Raw genomic sequence first — 23659 nt, 5'->3', positions numbered from 1 at the left:
TCTATTTCTCCTAGTCCGTAGAGGATGCTGGGCGCCCGTCCCAGTGCGGAAACTCTGCAAGACTTGTATATAGTTGTTGCTTACATAAGGGTTATGTTACAGTTGACATCGGTCTTGGACCGTTACTGTCGTTTGTTCATACTGTTAACTGGTTATGTATGTTCCAGGTTACATGGTATGATTGGTGTGGGCTGGTATGAATCTTGCCCTTGGATTGCTAAATCCTGCCTTGTATTGACCATCTCCTCTGGGCACAGTTCTCTAACTGAGGTCTGGAGGAGGGGCATAGAGGGAGGAGCCAGTGTACACCCATAGTCAAAGTTCTTTTTAGGTGCCCTATCTCCTGCGGAGCCCGTCTATACCCCATGGTCCTTACGGAGTCCCCAGCATCCTCTACGGACTAGAAGAAATAGATTTACCGGTAGGTTTAAAATCTTATTTTCTCCCAGCAGCTGCAGGGCAAGAATTGCTGATCCTCCTCTCCGGCACACCACGAATCATATCAGTGAGAGATTGGATAAGTCTGAGTCTCATGCAGAAAACTGGAGAAAATCTGTCAAAGATGTAATTTTTAATAGTTCTGCCTTTTCATCCACAGGGGACCCCTCTGGGTCACATAAAAGGTAATTTGCACAAATAGTACAAACTGATACCGACACGGACTCTGATTCCTGTGTCGACACTAGTGATTCCAGGGGAATAGATCCAAAATTAGCGAAAAACATTCAATACATGATTGTTGCTATAAAGGAGGTGTTAGAAGTAACGGAGGCCCCTCCTTTACCACAGGAGAAGGCTTACTTTTGTAAAGAAAAGAAAATGAATGTAACTTTTCCTTCATCTCATGAGCTTGAACAGTCTCTTTGAGGGAGTCTGGACAAATCCTGAAAAGAAATTTCAGGTTGCCAAAAGAATTCAGGTAGCTTACCCTTTCCCTGCAGAGGACAGGAAAAGGTGGGAGTCACCCCCGTTTTAGACAGTGCCCTGTCGCGGTTTACAAAAAAGGTGATTCTCCCTGCGCCTGGGACAGCTTCACTAAAGGAGCCGGCAGACCTCAAGTTAGAGACTACGTTGAAATCTATTTATGTGGCCAATGGAACACTACTCAGGCCTACCATTGCCTGTGCGTGGGTGAGTAGTGCTATTGAAAAGTGGTCAGAAAACTTGTCATTAGACATAGACACAATAGATAGAGACGAGATACTCCTAACGTTAGGTCATATCAAAGACGCTGCTGCGTACATGCTTGAAGCCATGAAAGATATTGGGCTCTTGGGATCAAGAGCCGCTACCATGGCAATCTCAGCAAGGAGGGCGTTGTGGATTCGCCAATGGAATGCTGATGCAGATTCCAAAAGGAATATGGACGCCCTCCCGTATAAAGGTGAGGCCTTGTTTGGAGATGAGCTTGATGCTTTAGTCTCTGCGGCTACCGCAGGTAAGTCGACATTCTTCCTTATGCTCCTGCTCCGGCGAAAAAGAGACATCACTCTCAGATGCATTCCTTCCGGCCCAATAAATACAGAAAGGGTAAAGGTTCCCCTTTCTTTGCTGGTAAAGGAAGGGGAAAAGGAAAATAGTCCACAGTGTCTCCAGGATCACAGGTGCAGAAATCAGCCTCTGCTTCTGCCAAATCTTCAGCATGACGCTGGGGCTCCCTTGCGGGAGTCCGCTCAGGTGGGGGCACGTCTGAAACTCTTCAGTCAGCTCTGACCTGGACCCGTGGGTCTTACAAATAGTGTCCCACGGGTACAAACTGGAGTTTTCAACACATTCCCCCATGCCGATTTTTCAAATCGACCATACCAGCTTCTATCCCAGACAGGGAAGTGGTAGCAGCAGCAATACAAAAATTGTGTCAGGACCAAGTCATTGTCCTGGTTCCCTTGTTACAACAAGAAGAAGGGTTTTATTCAAGTTATTCGTAGTTCTGAAGCCGGACAGCTCGGTCAGACCGATTCTAAACCTGAAAACTCTGAATCTCTACCTGCAACGGTTCAAGTTCAAGATGGAATCTCTGAGGGCAGTGATTTCCAGTCTGGAGGAAGGGGACTTCATGGTATCAATGGACATAAAAGATGCCTACTTACATGTTCCCATTTATCCTCCACATCAAGCTTATCTGAGATTCGTGGTACACGATTGTCATTACCAATTTCAGACGTTGCCGTTTGGACTTTCCACGGCACCGAGGGTGTTCACCAAGGTGATGGCGGAGATGATGGTCCTCCTTCGACAGCAAGGAGTCAATATAATTCCTTACCTGGACGATCTCCTGATAAAAGCGAGGTCCGGGGAAAGGTTGGTGCAGAACATTGCACTCTCCCTGACAGTACTTCAACAACACGGTTGGATCATAAATTTTCCAAAATCACAGTTGGAACCAAAGACAAGATTGTCTTTTCTGGGGATGATACTGGACACAGAACTACAGAGGGTATTTCTTCCAGTGGAAAAGGCTCTGGAAATCCAGAGACTGGTCCAAACAAATTCTTAAACCAACAAGAGATTCTACAGAGTGGGGAGAGATAGCGCTCACTCGGGGGATAGTTGGGATTAGCGCTGCTTGACCTGGAGGTGTCCTACCTCCTTTGGCAGATAGTTGAGAGGAAATGGTCAGCGCGCTCTGGGGGTGTGGCTGTCTGGGAAGGGGGGGGGGAAATGGGAGGAAGGAGGGGGGGAGGTTATCTTTGTACTTGAAAGAGGATTGCTGTTGATATGTATTGATGAGTGTTGATTCATCAATGCATTCAGTTGTTGGGAAAGATGGTAGCGGCCTACGAGGCCATACAGTTTGGCCGATTCCATGCCAGAGTATTCCAGTGGGACCTGTTGGACAAGTGGTCTGATTCCCATCTACACATGCATCAGAGGATAATCCTGTCATCCAAAGCCAGAATTTCGCTCCTGTGGTGGCTACACAGTTCTCACCTCCTAGATGGACGTAGTTTCGGGATTCAGGACTGGGTCCGAGTAAACACGGATGAAAGTCTCCGAGGCTGGGGAGCAGTCACACAAGGGGAAAGCTTCCAAGGAAGATGATCAAGTCAAGAAACTTGTCTTCACATAAACGTTCTGGAGTTGAGAGCCATTTACAACGGCCTTCTACAAGCGGTGCATCTTCTTCAAGATCAACCCGTACAGGTCCAGTCGGACAATGTAACAGCAGTCGCATACATAAACCGTCAGGGTGGAATGAAAACCAGAGCGGCAATGGCAGAGGTGTCAAAGATCCTCCTCTGGGCAGAAAGGCATGCAAAAGCTCTGTCGGCAATTTTCATTCCAGGAGTGGACACCTGGGAAGCAGACTTCCTCAGCAGACACGATCTCCATCCAGGAGAATGGGGCCTCCACCAAGAAGTCTTCGCAGAGGTGACAGGTCTTTGGGGAGTTCCTCAAGTAGACATGATGGCATCTCGTCTCAACAAGAAGTTCAGAGATATTGTTCCAGGTCGAGAGACCCTCAAGCAATAGCAGTGGATGCACTAGTGATCCAGTTACCTACCGGTAAATCCTTTTCTCCAAGTCCGTAGAGGATGCTGGGCTCCCAGCCCAGTGCGTACTTTACCTGCAGTTGTTAGTTTGTTAAAAATGTTTCAGCATGTTTGCTGTAATGTTCATACTCGTTTTTTTGTTGAATGCCATGTTGTGCGGCATGGTTGAAGTGTAGGCTGGTATGAATCTCACCATTAACTTAAAAGTAAATCCTTTTCTCGAAATGTCCGTCTCCCTGTGCACAGTTCCTGTACTGAGGTCTGGAGGAGGGGCATAGAGGGAGGAGCCAGTTCACACTCTAGAAACGTCTTAAAGTGCCCATTGCTCCTGCGTAACCGTCTATACCCCACGGTACTGAAGTGGACCCCAGCATCCTCTACGGACTAGGAGAAAAGGATTTACCAGTAGGTATTAAAATTATATATAGATAGATATATATATATATATCTATCTATTTATTATATTATATTATACACACACACACACGTATATAATCTGAAAATAAATAAATTAATCTGGTGTCAAAGTTATGGTCCCAGAATGGAGACATGACTCTCCCAGTCCTCAAAAAAATATTCAGCCTTTGCCTCCTTGCGAAATAAAGGGTCTGTCCACTCCATTTGGAAAATATGAAAGAGCTTACGGTGGTATAACTGGACAGGTGGAGGAGAAGGCTGAACCCAATGTTGGAGACTCTGTTTTTCTTGACCGATGCACTTAGTGCCATCAGTAGCTTCAGCCTCCCCTGGATATTCTCTGACCTTAGGCGAGATGCGGACAAAATGTATCAAATCAGCCTCAGCATGACGTTTTTATCGGCAGCCAGAAACCTCTGATAACTGGGCAGTCCCAGAGGCAGTGAAACAAGTTGACCGTGGGTGTGGAACATTTGGGATACACAGGTGAGGTCAGAGAACCCATCCAGAGTTGACAATGGGGGGGATAAATAGGAATAGTGAAAAGTGTTACGGAATAATTCAACATATATACAACGATTTACAGTTCTACGATTAGTTGGTAAGTCTTTAAGAATGTCGAAAGCTGATACAGAGGGGAAGTGGGAAAGCCATTTTATTATTCACATTCAAAGGGGTCCATGATCCCACTTTTCTTTAAGGAAAATGTAATGAGTGGAGATGGCTTTAGAAGATGGGAGAGGGAGCAGCAGTAGCCTGCCCAGGGGATTGGACCAATCTGTGGCGGAAAACAGTCTAATACTGTTTTGATTATGTGCATATGTACTCTCTAATTGGGCGCTGCGGAACCCTTGTGGCGCCATATAAATAAAGGATGATGATGATGATGATAATAATAATACTGAGTTCATGTAGTGTTTAGCTTGCATAAAGGCCAAGGGGTAAGCATGGATAACTAAGTATAGGGCAGAAGCGTCAGTATAGACATTGGTTTACGGGCCCATATATCAATCAACTGCCTGATGGAAGAGACACCACCCAGTCTCCAGAAATTGAACCGATGGGAAGCTGTCCAGGAAAGCAATTAATGCATTCTCAGTGACACTGTATAATGTACACTGTCACCAGAGGAATAATCACTCAGTAGTGCATCTTTCCAAATCTTGGCATAAATTTTTACTAAACTTTAACTTTCTTTCCAGGAAAAGTTACAGAAGCTTAACTCAGAGCTGAGGGAAGTAAATAGGAACAAAGAGAAGTTGCAGAGAAACTTTCTGGAGTTGACAGAGTATAAACATATGTTGCGGGTGACAAAGTCTTTCGTTCAAAGATCTGAGGTACACCACTATGAAAATTTACAAGCATTGAAATTCATGGGACAGGTGTTGTAATGTATAAGGTGTTGTAAATGTACTATTTGTTAAAATAGTTATGTGATAGCTTTGTTCAATGGTTTATAGATTGATTTCTGAAAAATGGCCATGTCAAAACTTTAAAAACTGCATATAATTTTATTTAAATAAAAAGACAATACTTTTTTTTACATTTTGTCCATATAAGCCAATAAAAAAAATAAAAATCATTATTTTAACCATGTAAATCGAACACCAAAATAAGTTTTGACATGTTACATCAAAGTAAAATCATTGTGGTAAATAAACCCTTATCCTATATATCCTTGCGATTTTGTATTATTTGTGTTACATGCAAAGTCTGTTTTCCCTCTAGCATGAAACGTCGCCCCTAACCAGTTATGAGGAATTCCCCACTTTAGAAAAGGACAACTTAATGGACTGTTCCTCTATGCAGAGACTTGGAGCAAAACTAGGGTAAGTATGGCTGTCTAATGATCACACAAACTCACTTTCTTAGGATGCAGAGAACTATAATAAAAGCCAAGCAAAGGTGTTTTTTATCATCGTTATGCTTAAACAGCTGTAACGTTTTTGTAAGCCGCAGTAATCAGACTTATGAAGTATAATGCAATGGACACAATACCGTCTCTGTTATTCTGCCTGCTCCCTCCATATACTCGCTTATCTATGCTGGTGAGGTGCATATGGAAATTTAGTAATACAGGGGGAAAAAAGTGGACAACACAATTTGGAATTATGTAATATAATTGTGAGAAAATTTTCACAATAGCAGGCTCGCACTGCAGTTCCTAACTGAGTCATACTGCTTAACCTGCTTAATTCCAGGTGGTGTGGTCAGAGCAATTATTATGCAGAGAAGACGCAACACTGCAAGTACAAACCAGATAATTAGCACCAGCAGATTTATTATCTGCAGAGTGTAATGACCTAAGGGGCAGATGTATTAACCTGGAGAAGGCATAAGGAAGTGATAAACCAGTGAAAAATGCAAGGTGATAAACGCACCAGCCAATCAGCTCCTAACTGTTAATTTACATATTGGAGCCAATTGGCTGGTGCCTTTATCACCTTACATTTATCACTGGTTTATCACTTCCTTACGCCTTCTCTAGGTTAATACATCTGCCCCTATGTACTCTATACAGCTATATTCTATAGTGCTATAAATCACCCTGTAGGGGAATTCACCATATGGGTTACATTGTATATCTTCAGTGGAACTGTGGAATTTACTTCCTCTGCTCACAGTCTCATTTATGTAACAGGGTTCACTACGGGTGGCCGGCGGTCGGGCTCCCGGCGACCAGCATCCCGGCGCCGGGAGCCCGACCGCCGGCTTACCGACAGCTTGGCGAGCGCAAATGAGCCCCTTGCGGGCTCGCTGCGCTCGCCACGCTACGGGCACGGTGGCGCGCTACGCGCGCCACACTATTTTATTCTCCCTCTATGGGGGTCGTGGACCCCCACGAGGGAAAATAATTGTCGGTATGCCGGCTGTCGGGCTCCCGGCGCCGGTATACTGAGCGCCGGGAGCCCGACCGCCGGCAAACAGAAGACCACCCATGTAACAGTGGGAAACTTTTAATCTTTGCATTTACTGGAACTATTGCTGCTGTTACTGTTATCTCGCTTTATATAAAACAGAAAAGGTGTATGCACATAGGGGTACATTTACTATGCAGTGATAAGAGCGGAGAAATTAGTCAGTGGAGAAGTTGCCCATGGCAACCAATCAGCACTGAAGTAACATCTATAATTTGCATACTATAAAATGATACAGAGCTGCTGATTGGTTGATGGGGAAATGTCTCCACTGGCTCACTTCTCCGTTCTTAGCACTGCTTAGTAAATGTACCCCATAGTCTGTTGTATGTCCTGCAAAAAAAGGGTAACCTTTCGCTTCTGAATATAGGCCCTCATTCCGAGTTGTTTCGCTCGCTAGCTGCTTTTAGCAGCATTGCACACGCTAGGCCGCCCTCTGGGAGTGGATCTTAGCTTAGCAGAATAGCGAACGAAAGATTAGCAGAATTGCAAATAAATAATTCTTATCAGTTTTTGTGTAGCTCGAGACTTACTCCTACACTGCGATCAGCTCAGCCCGTTTCGTTCCTGGTTTGACGTCACAAACACGCCCTGCGTTCGGCCAGCCATTCCTCCGTTTCTCCAGACACTACCGCGTTTTATCCTGGCACGCCTGCGTTTTTCCGCACACTCCCAGAAAACGGTCAGTTTCCGCCCAGAAACACCCACTTGCTGTCAATCACACTCCGATCACTTCAACGATGAAAATTCTTAGTTCGGACGTGAGTAAATCTACTACGTTTTGTGCTAAAATACTTAGCACATGCGCGCTGCATACCATGCACATGCGCATTTTTGCCTTAATCGCTCCGTTGCGAAAAACGGCAACGAGCGAACAACTCGGAATGACCCCCATAGTGAGATACTGATAGTGTAGCTGTTTAAATATTTACCAGCCCGTTCACTTACCAAAAATAATTTCTAAATGTTTCAAAGTCACATGATTATAATATTATAAAAAAGTATTTTGATTATTTTGCATATAGAACAACATCTGTATTTCACCTGGTACAGCTCATTATGATCCTAGGAGGCAATGCATTTTGCATTATAAAATACTGCTTTCTTCTTGTCTGCAGATTTATTTCCGGCTTAGTTCACTGTTCAAAACTACAATCCTTTGAGAAAATGCTGTGGAGGGTATGCAAAGGCTACACCATCCTCACATACCGGGAGCTAGATGAGTTACTGAAAGACCCCACCACTGTGAGCTGAACTATGTCTATTTATTTATGTCTTTACTATGCAGTGGTATCTGAAGAATCTTGAGTAGACGTAAGGTGCATACACATTTGCCGAGAAAATGAGCGACATCGCTCATTTTCCCCGTTCCTGAGCGACGTCACTCATTTTCTCGGCAAGTGTGTATGCCACCAGCGGTGATCGATGCGTGGCCCTGCGGGTCAGTAACGATCCTTGCTGTCGGCAGCGCATGCATGCTCGATCTGGGCCGTCGTCCGGGAGCTGCATGCACGTCCGGCCGCTGCGTAACGTCACTGAGCGATATGAATGGTCATATCGCTCAGTGTGTACGCGCGGCCGGGAGGGGGAAACACTAGATGACATCGCTCATGGACTTTGACCTTTTCTCCTTCTCTCCCAGAATGTCCACGAGACTCCTACATTTTCGGGGACTGACCTGGACTCCAGAGAGAGTGGTGCAGTCTCCCACTCGCTGCCCTCTTCCCAAGTGAAGTTGGTGGTCTGGGGACTTCATGACTCAGTTTGCATTGAATCGTGTCACTCCCCACTTTGCAGTGCCACAAATCATACAACGCTGCTTGGGTCTCTCCAGCAGTGAGATGCAGCGTCTATGAAAGCTGGCTGCTGATTGGAAGACTCAGTTGAAATAACTCTTTAATGCAATCTGATCAGGATGAAAATGGAAATCCGTTACTGTGCTTTGACCTTTCTGGCCCTATGTAGGATTTTGCCAATCTCCTGCTTGTAAAGTGCAATTATGTTATATAAGAAACTTGTTAGCAAATACATTCATACGTTTTTGCTATGCACTCTTGAAGATCTAGAACTACAATCATTTTAAGCAAGGAATGTGTTTTCTACTGAAAGAAGCAGACTACATCTGGAATATTTGGTTGTTTTTTCGTAATTCCAAGTATATTATTTAGCTCAGTTATCCATGAATAATCCTTTAGCATCACCAAAAGTACCATTTTATTTTTTATGACGTGTCAATTATCTTTATTAATTTTATAGGAAGAACCAACTAAGTGGTTTGTGTTTTTAGTTTCTTATTGGGGAGACCAAATTGGACAAAAAGTCAAAAACATCTGTGAATGGTGAGTAAGCCTTTATTTAAAACTGTGGCAAACCAAGAAAGTCCCCCATTGAATAGAAATATTTATACTCATTAATTGTGTAATTTAAAGTGTATGCATCCCTTTCCTTTTACCATGTTCAGGGGTCTATTCGTGAAGCAGTGACAAGTGTGGAGAAGTTGCCCATGGCAACCAATCAGCATTAGGTAACATTTATAATTTGCATATTATACAATTGTACGGAGCAACTTCTCCAAAGGCTCACTTCTCCACTCTTTTCACTGCTTCATGAATAGACCACTTAAAGTGAAGGTTCTTCTTTATTGACGGTCTGACTATTCTTTACATCAGTATGGACACATATTTCAAGGTCTGATGTGACATTGGTTATCTTTCTTTCCTTCCCAATAAAGTTAAAGAATAAATATGTATGCAATGTAACTTCATATCTGTACTTTTGTCGGCTAGTTCCTGCCAGTGTCTGGTATTCACACAGTAAACCTACAGCATCCAGTATCTTCGGGTGTAGTTTACAACATTATTATTATTATTATTATTATTATTATTATGTGTGTTGTTCTAATGCAAGTGTTACAATCTCATAGAAATTTTCTTTCATCCTTGCTGGAGGACACTACTACCTTGGTAGGTGTAGAGGGTGCCGTCTGGGGTGTGCAGCATCTTCTTCAAATTTTTAATTTTTTGCTTTACTAATAGTATTTCAGTTTGTGTGTCCTGTGAGGCAGCATCTTCTAAAGAAGCTGCACTGCACTAAGTCTTCAGAAAAAGAGTCCGTATGATCTTTCCCCCCCCCCCCCACCCAGTCACTTCTGTGGTGGGGGGACTATCTTCTGCTCTTTTTTTAGACTAGTGGATGGCTTCCACTTCCAATCGATGGGTGATAGAAATCACCAGGGGTTACACATTGGTAAGACCTTTATCCAAGCGTTTCTTTGCTACTCCAGTTCGAGCAGTTGGTGCAAAAAGCCTTTTTCTCCAGAAGGTCATTCAAGCTTACTACTGGCTGAAGTAATCACCCCTGTTCCAAAAAACAAGAATTGGGAATCTATTCCAATCTTTTTCTTGTTCAAAAACCAGATCGGTCAGTTTGCCCCATTCTGAATCAAAACTTCCACAATCTCCTTTTAAAAATTGCAGAATTCAAGATCATTCCGAGTTGATCGTAGCTGTTCTAAATTTAGCACAGCTACGATCATACACACTGACATGCGGGGGGACGCCCTGCACAGGGATAGCCCGCCCGCATGTCAGTGCCGGCCCCCCGCAGAAGTGCAAAGGCATCACACAGCGGCGATGCCTTTGCACTTCAGGAGTAGCTCCCGACTAGCGCAGCTTTAGCGTGCTGGCCGGGAGCTACACCTCGCTCCCCGGCCCGCAGCGGCTGCGTGTGACGTCACGCAGCCGCTGCGGCCCAACCCCCCGTTCGGTCCGGCCACGCCTGTTTTGGACGGACCAAACCCACGACACGGCGGGCAAACGCTGCCCTTCCGCCCCCTCCTGCCCAGCGATCACCTCTGCCTGTCAGTCAGGCAGAGGCGATCGCATCCCTGCTACGGCCTTAGGCTGGCGCATGCGCAGTAGGGACCCGTTCGCTCTGCTGCGTTAAAACGCAGCGAGCGAACGCATCAGAATGACCCCCATAGTCTCTTCAGTCAGTGACAAATGGCATGGAGGGAGGAGGCTTTCTGACATTATATATCAAGGGCGCTTAACTGCATGTACCAGTATGAGTAGGGTCATCACTGCCTGCTAAGGTTTTGCCGTGGACAGATGACCTTTCAGTTTTGCGCACTTCCTTTCATACTCTGGGGCCAGAACACAAGAGCCACAGGCAATCATAGTATATGCCATGATGATTCCGTGGTATTATCTCCTAGCGAACATCTTCTACCATGTTTCCACTCATGCTTCATAAAGATCTAGATGGGCCAATACCATCCATTCTCTTGGCACAGAACTGCCTTCAACTATATAGTACATGGACATTCTCAAACTCTCCATGGCATCTTCCCGCATGGCCAGACTTTCAAAGTCATTAACCTACCTAAAGACATATCTCTGTGGGTTTTAATGGCTTGTTTATTGAGTCCGTGATCCTCCAGGCAAAATAGCAGGATCACTTCTCTACATAAAACAGGATATGATTACTACTGTACTACCTCAGCACAGAGGTTCTTATCAGGTGTCATGTATGTGTTGGAGAAACTCCCTATTTCTTGTTGCCTGATGGCACATTTTACCATCTGTGGAGGCTTCCTGGGCAGCGTAGCTTGGGGCTTTAGTGAACAACTGTGCAGAGCTGTTACCTGGTTCATACTTTCACAAAGTTCCTACAGGTTCAACATGTTTGTATCTAAAGATATCTGCTTTGGCAACAAAGTTCTGCATGCTGCTAAGGCTGAGCATTCCTCCCCTGAGTGGCTGCTTTTAGAAATCCCCAAGGTAGGAATGTACCTCGGCACAGATGATATAGAAAATAGCATTTGTCGTACTCTCCGTTAAATACAAATCCAGCTGGGGAATACTGCGTTCTCGCCTTCTGTAATTCCTCTCCCCTTCCCTCATTGTTTTGCTGCTGTTTTGTTTGAGTTTCTTCTTTCTACTCAGCTTGGTTGATTAAACTCTACTATTATTAGATGTTAGAAGTAGGTGGGGTGTAGCGAGGAGTAGTTTACGATCCAAATAATTCTAGTTTAAAGATGTGCACTTATCTACAGCATCCAGGATAGCAGTGTTCCCTGGCTGGATTCAGAGAAATGGATTTAAAGGTTCCAAAAATCCTCTTACACAGCCATCAATGGAAACTGATGTATGGTCTGGATAATCTTTATTTAATTTGCTTGCCATGTTTGTTATACCAATATAACATAATGCTGTGGATTGTAGTTGCAAGATTATATATATATTTTTTCGCTAACGTCCTAGTGGATGCTGGGGACTCCATAAGGACCATGGGGAATAGACGGGCTCCGCAAGAGACTGGGCACTCTAAGAAAGATTTAGTACTACTGGTGTGCACTGGCTCCTCCCTCTATGCCCCTGCCCCAGACCTCAGTTAGAATCTGTGCCCGGACAGAGCTGGGTGCATTTTAGTGAGCTCTCCTGAGCTTGCTAATAAGAAAGTATTTTAGTTAGGTTTTTTATTTTCAGAGAGCTTCTGCTGGCAACAGACTCTCTGCTACGTGGGACTGAGGGGAGAGAAGCAAACCTACTAACTGCGGCTAGGTTGCGCTTCTTAGGCTACTGGACACCATTAGCTCCAGAGGGATCGAACACAGGAACCTAACCTTGGTCGTTCGTTCCCGGAACCGCGCCGCCGTCCCCCTCACAGAGCCAGAAGACAGAAGCCGGCGGGTTGAAGCAAGAAGACGTCAAAATCGGCGGCAGAAGACTCCTGTCTTCATATGAGGTAGCGCACAGCACTGCAGCTGTGCGCCATTGCGCCCACACTAACCCACACACTCCGGTCACTGTAGGGTGGGGGGGGCGCCCTGGGCAGCAATTAAGTACCTCCTGGCAAAAGCAGCATATATACAGTTGGACACTGTAATATGCATGAGCCCCCTCCATTAATTTTACACAAAATCGCGGGACAGAAGCCCGCCGCTGAGGGGGCGGGGCCTTCTTCCTCAGCACTCACCAGCGCCATTTTCTCTCCACAGCTCCGCTGAGAGGAAGCTCCCCAGGCTCTCCCCTGCAGACTCATGGTAGAAAGAGGGTAAAAAGAGAGGGGGGGCACATAAATTTAGCGCATTATTCATATATACAGCAGCTACTGGGTAAACACTAAGTTACTGTGTGATTCCTGGGTCATATAGCGCTGGGGTGTGTGCTGGCATACTCTCTCTGTCTCTCCAAAAGGCCTTGTGGGGTCCTGTCCTCATATAGAGCATCCCCTGTGTGTGTGGTGTGTCGGTACGCGTGTGTCGACATGTTTGACGAAGAGGGCTATGTGGAGGCAGAGCAAGTGCAGATGAATGACGTGTCTCCGCCGACGGCGCCGACACCTGATTGGATGGATATGTGGAAGGTGTTAAATGATAATGTAAACTCCTTGCATAAAAGGTTGGATAAAGCTGATGCCTTGGGACAGTCGGGGTCTCAGCCCATGCCTGATCCTACAGCGCAGAGGCCGTCAGGGTCTCAGAAGCGCCCACTATCCAAAATTGTTGACACAGATATCGACACGGATTCTGACTCCAGTGACGATGATGCAAAATTGCAGCCTAAAATGGCTAAAGCCATCCACTACATGATTATAGCAATGAAGGATGTATTGCACATATCAGAGGTAAACCCTGTCCCTGACAAGAGGGTTTATATGTATGGGGAGAAAAAGCAAGAGGTGACTTTTCCCCCTTCACATGAGTTAAATGAGTTATGTGAAAAAGCGTGGGATTCCCCCGATAGGAAAGTGCTGATTTCCAAAAGGTTACTTATGGCGTACCCTTTCCCGCCAACGGACAGGATGCGCTGGGAATCCTCCCCTAGGGTAGATAAAGCTCTGACACGCTTATCTAAGAAGGTGGCCCTGCCGTCACAGGATACGGCCGCCCTAAAGGATCCTGCAGATAGGAAGCAGGAAAGTATCCTGAAGTCTGTTTATACACATTCAGGTACTCTACTGAGGCCGGCAATTGCGTCGGCCTGGATGTGTAGTGCTGTAGCAGCATGGACAGATAATCTGTCTGAGGAACTGGATACCTTAGACAAGGATACCATTTTACTGACCCTGGGGCATATAAAAGACGCTGTCCTATATATGAGGGATGCCCAGAGGGACATTTGCCTACTGGGCTCTAGAATAAATGCAATGTCAATTTCTGCCAGAAGGGTCTTGTGGACTCGGCAATGGACAGGTGATGCCGACTCCAAAAAGCACATGGAGGTTTTACCTTACAAGGGTGAGGAATTGTTTGGGGACGGTCTCTCGGACCTAGTTTCCACAGCTACGGCTGGGAAGTAAAATTTTTTGCCATATATTCCCTCACAGCCTAAGAAAGCACCGTATTACCAAATGCAGTCCTTTCGATCACAAAGAAGCAAGAAGGTCAGAGGTGCGTCCTTTCTTGCCAGAGGCAGGGGTAGAGGAAAGAAGCTGCACCATACAGCTAGTTCCCAGGAACAGAAGTCCTCCCCGGATTCCACTAAATCCAACGCATGACACTGGGGCTCCACAGGTGGAGCCAGGAGCGGTGGGGGCGCGTCTCCGAAATTTCAGCCACCAGTGGGTTCGCTCACAGGTGGATCCCTGGGCTATACAGATTGTGTCTCAGGGATACAAGCTGGAATTCGAAGTGATGCCCCCTCACCGTTACCTCAAATCGGCCCTGCCAGTTTCCCCCATAGAACGGGAAGTAGTGTTAGCGGCAATTCACAAGTTATATCTCCAGCAGGTGGTGGTAAAGGTTCCCCTCCTTCAACAGGGAAGGGGTTACTATTCCACAATGTTTGTGGTACCGAAACCGGACGGTTCGGTCAGACCCATATTGAATTTAAAGTCCCTGAACATTTATCTGAAAAGATTCAAGTTCAAAATGGAATCGCTCAGAGCGGTCATTGCAAGCCTGGAAGAGGGGGATTTTATGGTGTCTCTGGACATCAAGGATGCTTACTTGCATGTCCCCATTTATCCACCTCATCAGGAGTACCTCAGATTTGTGGTACAGGACTGTCATTACCAGTTCCAGACGTTGCCGTTTGGGCTCTCCACGGCACCGAGAATATTTACCAAGGTAATGGCGGAAATGATGGTGCTCCTTCGAAAGCAAGGAGTCAAAATTATCCCATACTTGGACGATCTCCTCATAAAGGCGAGGTCCAGAGAGCAGTTGCTGATCAGCGTAGCACACTCTCAGGAAGTGTTGCAACAGCACGGCTGGATTCTGAACATCCCAAAGTCGCAGCTGATTCCTACAACGCGTCTGCCTTTTCTTGGCATGATTCTGGACACAGACCAGAAGAAGGTGTTTCTCCCGGCGGAGAAGGCTCAGGAGCTCGTGACTCTAGTCAGAGACCTCTTAAAACCGAAACAGGTGTCGGTGCATCGCTGCACGCGAGTCCTGGGACAGATGGTGGCATCATACGAAGCCATTCCCTTCGGCAGGTTCCATGCGAGGATCTTTCAGTGGGATCTGTTGGACAAGTGGTCCGGATCGCATCTTCAGATGCATCGGCTGATCACCCTGTCCCCGAGGGCCAGGGTGTCTCTTCTGTGGTGGCTGCAGAGTGCTCACCTTCTCGAGGGCCGCAGGTTCGGCATACAGGACTGGGTCCTGGTGACCATGGATGCGAGCCTCCGAGGATGGGGGGCAGTCACTCAGGGAAGAAACTTCCAAGGGTTGTGGTCAAGTCAGGAGGCTTGTCTGCACATAAATATCCTGGAACTAAGGGCCATATACAATGCCATGAGTCAAGCGGAGCCTCTGCTTCGCAACCAACCGGTGCTGGTTCAGTCAGACAACATCACCGCAGTGGCTCATGTAAACCGCCAGGGCGGCACGAGAAACAGAGTGGCGATGGCGGAAGCCACCAGGATTCTTCGTTGGGCGGAGAATCATGTGCAAGCACTGTCAGCAGTGTTCATTCCGGGAGTGGACAACTGGGAAGCAGACTTCCTCAGCAGGCACGACCTCCACCCGGGAGAGTGGGGACTTCATCCAGAAGTCTTCACTCAGATTACAAATCGATGGGAACTGCCACAGGTGGACATGATGGCGTCCCGTCTCAACAAAAAGCTACAAAGGTATTACGCCAGGTCAAGAGACCCTCAGGCGATAGCTGTGGACGCACTGGTAACACCGTGGGTGTCCCAGTCGGTCTATGTGTTTCCTCCTCTTCCTCTCATACCCAAGGTGCTGAGAATCGTAAGAAAAAGAGGAGTGAGAACAATACTCATTGTTCCGGATTGGCCAAGAAGGACTTGGTACCCGGAACTGCAAGAAATGCTCACAGAGGACCCATGGCCTCTGCCACAGGGGCCCTGTCTGTTCCAAGACTTACCGCGGCTGCGTTTGACGGCATGGCGGTTGAACGCAGGATCCTAGCGTAAAAAGGCATTCCGGATGAAGTTATTCCTACGCTGATAAAGGCTAGGAAGGACGTGACAGCAAAACACTATCACCGTATATGGCGAAAATATGTTGCCTGGTGTGAGGCCAGGAAGGCCCCTACAGAGGAATTCCAGCTGGGCCGGTTCCTGCACTTCCTACAGTCTGGAGTGACTATGGGCCTGAAGTTGGGGTCCATAAAGGTCCAGATTTCGGCCCTATCCATTTTCTTTCAAAAGGAACTGGCTTCTCTTCCTGAAGTTCAGACGTTTGTTAAGGGAGTGCTGCATATTCAGCCCCCTTTTGTGCCACCAGTGGCACCTTGGGATCTCAACGTGGTGTTGGGTTTCCTGAAATCCCACTGGTTTGAGCCACTTAAGACCGTGGAGCTAAAGTATCTCATGTGGAAGGTGGTCATGCTATTGGCCTTAGCTTTGGCTAGGCGTGTGTCAGAATTGGCGGCTTTGTCATGTAAAAGCCCCTATCTGGTTTTCCATATGGACAGGGCAGAATTGCGGACTCGTCCACAATTTCTGCCGAAGGTGGTGTCATCTTTTCATTTGAACCAACCTATTGTGGTGCCTGCGGCTACTCGTGACTTGGAGGATTCCAAGTTGCTTGATGTTGTCAGGGCTTTGAAGATCTATGTAGCCAGGACGGCTGGAGTCAGGAAGACTGACTCGCTGTTTATCCTGTATGCATCCAACAAGCTGAGTGCTCCTGCTTCAAAGCAAACTATTGCTCGCTGGATCTGTAGCAGGATTCAGCAGGCTCATTCTGCGGCTGGATTGCTGCATCCAAAATCAGTGAAAGCCCATTCCACAAGGAAAGTGGGATCTTCTTGGGCGGCTGCCCGAGGGGTCTCTGCATTACAGCTTTGCCGAGCAGCTACTTGGTCGGGTTCAAACACATTTGCTAAGTTCTACAAGTTTGATACCCTGGCCGAGGAGGACCTTGTGTTTGCCCATTCGGTGCTGCAGAGTCATCCGCACTCTCCCGCCCGTTTGGGAGCTTTGGTATAATCCCCATGGTCCTTACGGAGTCCCCAGCATCCACTAGGACGTTAGAGAAAATAAGATTTTACTCACCGGTAAATCTATTTCTCTATCGTCCTAGTGGATGCTGGGGTTCCTGAAAGGACCATGGGGAATAGCGGCTCCGCAGGAGACAGGGCACAAAAAGTAAAGCTTTAGGATCAGGTGGTGTGCACTGGCTCCTCCCCCTATGACCCTCCTCCAAGCCAGTTAGATTTTTGTGCCCGGCCGAGAAGGGTGCAATCTAGGTGGCTCTCCTAAAGAGCTGCTTAGAAAAGTTTAGCTTAGGTTTTTTATTTTACAGTGAGTCCTGCTGGCAACAGGATCACTGCAACGAGGGACTTAGGGGAGAAGAAGTGAACTCACCTGCGTGCAGGATGGATTGGCTTCTTGGCTACTGGACATCAGCTCCAGAGGGACGATCACAGGTACAGCCTGGATGGTCACCGGAGCCTTGCCGCCGGCCCCCTTGCAGATGCTGAAGTAAGAAGAGGTCCAGAATCGGCGGCAGAAGACTCCTCAGTCTTCTAAAGGTAGCGCACAGCACTGCAGCTGTGCGCCATTTTCCTCACAGCACACTTCACACGGCAGTCACTGAGGGTGCAGGGCGCTGGGAGGGGGGCGCCCTGGGAGGCAAATGAAAACCTATTTTGGCTAAAAATACCTCACATATAGCCTCCGGAGGCTATATGGAGATATTTAACCCCTGCCAGAATCCGTTAAAAGCGGGAGACGAGGCCGCCGAAAAAGGGGCGGGGCCTATCTCCTCAGCACACAGCGCCATTTTCCCTCACAGAAAGGCTGGAGGGAAGGCTCCCAGGCTCTCCCCTGCACTGCACTACAGAAACAGGGTTAAAACAGAGAGGGGGGGCACTAATTTGGCGTTAGAAATATATAAAAAAGATGCTATAAGGGAAAACACTTATATAAGGTTGTCCCTATATAATTGTAGCGTTTTTGGTGTGTGCTGGCAAACTCTCCCTCTGTCTCTCCAAAGGGCTAGTGGGTCCTGTCCTCTATCAGAGCATTCCCTGTGTGTGTGCTGTGTGTCGGTACGTGTGTGTCGACATGTATGAGGACGATGTTGGGAGGCGGAGCAAATTGCCTGTAATGGTGATGTCACTCTCTAGGGAGTCGACACCGGAATGGATGGCTTATTTAGGGAATTACGTGATAATGTCAACACGCTGCAAGGTCGGTTGACGACATGAGACGGCCGACAAACAAATTAGTACCGGTCCAGACGTCTCAAAAACACCGTCAGGGGTTTTAAAACGCCCGTTTACTTTAGTCGGTCGACACAGACACAGACAGGGACACTGAATCCAGTGTCGACGGTGAATAAACAAACGTATTCCTTATTAGGGCCACACGTTAAAGGCAATGAAGGAGGTGTTACATATTTCTGATACTACAAGTACCACAAAAGAGGGTATTATGTGGGATGTGAAAAAACTACAGTAGTTTTTCCTGAATCAGATAAATTAAATAAAGTGTGTGATGATGCGTGGGTTCCCCCCGATAGAAAATTATGGGCGGTATACCCTTTCCCGCCAGAAGTTAGGGCGCGTTGGGAAACACCCCTTAGGGTGGATAAGGCGCTCACACGCTTATCAAAACAAGTGGCGGTACCGTCTATAGATAGGGCCGTCCTCAAGGACCAGCTGACAGGAGGCTGGAAAATATCATAAAAAGTATATACACACATACTGGTGTTATACTGCGACCAGCGATCGCCTCAGCCTGGATGTGCAGAGCTGGGGTGGCTTGGTCGAATTCCCTGACTAAAAATATTGATACCCTTGACAGGGACAGTATTTTATTGACTATAGAGCATTTAAAGGATGCATTTCTATATATGCGAGATGCACAGAGGGATATTTGCACTCTGGCATCAAGAGTAAATGCGATGTCCATATCTGCCAGAAGATGTTATGGACACGACAGTGGTCAGGTGATGCAGATTCCAAACGGCAAAAAGGTGTATTGCCGTATAAAGGAAGAGGAGTTTTTTGGGGTCGGTCCATCGGACCTGGTGGCCACGGCAACTGCTGGAAAATCCACCGTTTTTACCCTAAGTCACATCTCTGCAGAAAAAGACACCGTCTTTTCAGCCTCAGTCCTTTCGTCCCTATAAGATCATATCTGCCCAGGGATAGAGGAAAGGGAAGAAGACTGCAGCAGGCAGCCCATTCCCAGGAACAGAAGCGTTCCACCGCTTCTGACAAGTTCTCAGCATGGCGCTGAGACCGTACAGGACCCCTGGATCCTACAAGTAGTATCCCAGGGGTACAGATTGGAATGTAGAGACGTTTCCTCTTCGCAGGCTCCTGAAGTCTGCTTTACCAAGGTCTCCCTCCGACAAGGAGGCAGTATGGGAAAAAATTCACAAGCTGTATTCCCAGCAGGTGATAATTAAATTACCCCTCCTACTACAAGAAAAGGGGTATTATTCCACACTATATTGTGGTACTGAAGCCAGAAGGCTAGGTGAGACTTATTCTAAAAAAAATTTTGAACACTTACAAAGGTTCAAATCAAGATGGAGTCACTCAGAGCAGTGATAACGAACCAGGAAGAAGGGGACTATATAGTGTCCGGGGACATCAGGGATGCTTACCTCTATGTCCCAAATTTGCCCTTCTCACTAAGGGTACCTCAGGTTCGTGGTGCAGAACTGTCACTATCAGTTTTAGACGCTGCCGTTTGGATTGTCCACGGCACCCCGGGTCTTTACCAAGGTAATGGCCGAAATGATGATTCTTCTTCGAAGAAAAGGCGTCTAAATTATCCCTTACTTGGACGATCTCCTGATAAGGGCATAGTCCAGGGAACAGTTGGAGGTCGGAGTAGCACTATCTCGGATACTGCTACAACAGCACGGGTGGATTCTAAATATTCCAGAATCGCAGCTGATCCCGACGACACGTCTGCTGTGCCTAGGGATGATTCTGGACACAGTCCAGAAAAAGGTGTTTCTCCCGGAAGAGAAAGCCAGGGAGTTATCCGAGCTAGTCAGGAACCTCCTAAAAACAGTGCATCATTGCACAAGGGTCCTGGTAAAAATGGTGGCTTCCTACGAAGCAATTCCATTCGGCAGATTTCACGCAAGAACTTTTCAGTGGGATCTGCTGGACAAATGGTCCGGATCGCATCTTCAGATGCATCAGCGGATAACCCTATATCCAAGGACAAGGGTGTCTCTCCTGTGGTGGTTATAGAGTGCTCATCTTCTAGAGGGCCGCAGATTTGGCATTCAGGATTGGATGCTGGTGACCACGGAGCCCAGCCCGAGAGGCTGGGGAGCAGTCACACAAGGAAAAAATTTCCAGGGAGTGTGATCAAGTCTGGAGACTTTTCTCCACATAAATATACTGGAGCTAAGGGTAAATTTATAATGCTCTAAGCTTAGCAAGACCTCTGCTTCAAGGTCAGCCGGTATTGATCCAGTGGGAAAAACATCACGGCAGTCGCCCACGTAAACAGACAGGGCGACACAAGAAGCAGGAGGGCAATGGCAAAAACTGCAAGGACTTTTCGCTGGGCGGAAAATCATGTGATAGCACTGTCAGCAGTGTTTCATCCCGGGAATGGAAACTGGGAAGCAGACTTCCTCAGCAGGCACGACCTCCACCCGGGAGAGTGGAAACTTCATCGGGAAGTTTTTTTCCACATGATTATAAACCGTTGGGAAATACCAAAGGTGGACATGATGGCGTCCCGTCTGAACAAAAAACGGGACAGGTATTGCGCCAGGCCAAGAGACCCTCAGGCAATAGCTGTGGACGTTCTGGTAACACCGTGGGTGTACCAGTCGGTGTATGTGTTCCCTCCTCTGCTTCTCATACCTAAGGTGCTGAGAATTATAAGACGTAGAGGAGTAAGAACTATACTCATGGCTCCGGATTGGCCAAGAAGGACTTGGTACCCGGAACTTCAAGAGATGCTTACAGAGGTTTTATGGCCTCTGCCGCTAAGAAGGGACTTGCTTCAGCAAGTACCATGTCTGCTCCAAGACTTACCGCAGCTGCGTTTGTCGGCATGGCGGTGGAACGCCGGATCCTAAGGGAAAAAGGCATTCCGGAAGAGGTCATTCCTACCCTGGTCAAAGCCAGAAAGGAGGTGACCGCACAACATTATCACCACATGTGGCGAAAATATGTTGCGTGGTGTGAGGCCAGGAAGGCCCCACAAAGAAATTTCAACTCGGTCGTTTCCTGCATTTCCTGCAAACAGGAGTGTCTATGGGCCTCAAATTGGGGTCCATTAAGGTTCAAATTTCGGCCCTGTCGATTTTCTTCCAGAAAGAATTGGCTTCAGTTCCTGAAGTCCAGAAGTTTGTCAAGGGAGTATTGCATATACAACCCCCTTTTGTGCCTCCAGTGGCACTGTGGGATCTCAACGTAGTTCTGGGATTCCTCAAATCACATTGGTTTAAAACCAGTCAAATCTGTGGATTTGAAGCATCTCACATGAAAAGTGACCATGATCTTGGCCCTGGCCTGGACCAGGCGAGTGTCAAATTGGTGGTTTTTTCTCAAAAAAGCCCATATCTGTTTGTCCATTCGGACAGGGCAGAGCTGCGGACTCGTCCCCAGTTCTCTCCCTAAGGTGGTGTCAGTGTTTCACCTGAACCAGCTTATTGTGGTGCCTTGCACCTACTAGGGACTTGGAGGACTCCAAGTTGCTAGATGTTGTCAGGGCCCTGAAAATATGTTCCAGGACGGCTGGAGTCAGGAAAACTGACTTGCTGTTATCCTGTATGCACCCAACAAACTGGGTGCTTTTGCTTCTAAGCAGACTATTGCTAGTTGGATGTGTAATACAATTCAGCTTGCACATTCTGTGGCAGGCCTGCCACAGCCAAAATATGTAAATGCCCATTCCACAAGGAAGGTGGGCTCATCTTGGGCGGCTGCCCGAGGGGTCTCGGCTTTTACAACTTTGCCGAGCGGTTATTTAGTCAGGGGCAAACACGTTTGTAAAATCCTACAAATTTGATACCCTGACTAAGGAGGACCTGGAGTTCTCTCATTCGGTGCTGCAGAGTCATCCGCACTCTCCCGCCCGTTTGGGAGCTTTGGTATTATCCCCATGGTCCTTTCAGGAACCCCAGCATCCACTAGGACGATAGAGAAAATAAGAATTTACTTACCGATAATTCTATTTCTCGGAGTCCGTAGTGGATGCTGGGCGCCCATCCCAAGTGCGGATTATCTGCAATACTTGTACATAGTTACAAAAATCGGGTTATTATTGTTGTGAGCCATCTTTTCAGAGGCTCCGCTGTTATCATACTGTTAACTGGGTTCAGATCACAGGTTGTACAGTGTGATTGGTGTGGCTGGTATGAGTCTTACCCGGGATTCAAAATCCTTCCTTATTATGTACGCTCGTCCGGGCACAGTATCTAACTGGCTTGGAGGAGGGTCATAGGGGGAGGAGCCAGTGCACACCACCTGATCCTAAAGCTTTACTTTTTGTGCCCTGTCTCCTGCGGAGCCGCTATTCCCCATGGTCCTTTCAGGAACCCCAGCATCCACTACGGACTCCGAGAAATAGAATTATCGGTAAGTAAATTCTTATTTTCTCGTAGTCCGTAGTGGATGCTGGGCGCCCGTCCCAAGTGCGGACTTTCTGCAATACGTGTACATAGTTATTGCTTAATAAAGGGTTATGTTATGTGGGCATCCATTGTTGATGCTCTGTTGTTGTTCATACTGTTGACTGGGTAAGTTTATCACAAGTTATACGGTGTGATTGGTGTGGCTGGTATGAGTCTTACCCTGGATTCCAAAATCCTTTCCTTATAATGTCAGCTCTTCCGGGCACTGTTTCCTTAACTGAGGTCTGGAGGAGGGGCATAGAGGGAGGAGCCAGTGCACACCAGTAGTACTAAATCTTTCTTAGAGTGCCCAGTCTCCTGCGGAGCCCGTCTATTCCCCATGGTCCTTACGGAGTCCCCAGCATCCACTACGGACTACGAGAAATAGATTTACCGGTGAGTAAAATCTTATTTATTCTGTCATGTGAACCTCGTTAGTTGAATAACTTGTGTTTTCAATCTGCTTGCTTTTTACTTTGCTCTTAATGTGTGATGGAAGTACCCCAATAACCATTATCTCCTTATACACTTAGGGTCTGTATTCTGAGTGGGAACAAAGTAAAATTGTCAATGCAAGGGGTGCAAATACAGTTGTTTTTGCATGCAGGGTAAATACTGGCTGCTTTTGCATGTAGCCCACAAATGCTGGTCAACTTTACTTTAACACTGCATTTAGATCTGAGGTTGGACACACCACTTCCAAATCTAAATCTCTGCACATTTTAAATCTCTACCACCTGTAGTTACTTGCTCTTTTCTGCTTTGCTTCCCACTCAGGATCAACGCATTAATCCCTATTTTAT

General features: G+C 46.9%; 1 protein-coding gene across 1 annotated transcript in view; it reads left to right on the top strand.

Annotated features, from left to right (window-relative positions):
• The window catches only part of ATP6V0A2 (ATPase H+ transporting V0 subunit a2), a 182818-nt gene that overhangs the window by 61100 nt on the left and 98059 nt on the right, over nucleotides 1–23659 (top strand). Inside the window, exons 4-7 of the mRNA XM_063964483.1 lie at nucleotides 5114–5248; nucleotides 5640–5740; nucleotides 7948–8074; nucleotides 9086–9168. Of these exons, the coding sequence (XP_063820553.1) occupies nucleotides 5114–5248; nucleotides 5640–5740; nucleotides 7948–8074; nucleotides 9086–9168 (446 nt within the window). The remainder of the gene's footprint in view (nucleotides 1–5113; nucleotides 5249–5639; nucleotides 5741–7947; nucleotides 8075–9085; nucleotides 9169–23659) is intronic.

This window comes from Pseudophryne corroboree, chromosome 1 (genome assembly GCF_028390025.1).
Source record: "Pseudophryne corroboree isolate aPseCor3 chromosome 1, aPseCor3.hap2, whole genome shotgun sequence".
Lineage (NCBI taxonomy): Eukaryota > Metazoa > Chordata > Amphibia > Anura > Myobatrachidae > Pseudophryne > Pseudophryne corroboree.
Note: the sequence above shows the minus strand (reverse complement) of the source record. Positions and strands in the feature narration are given on the sequence as shown.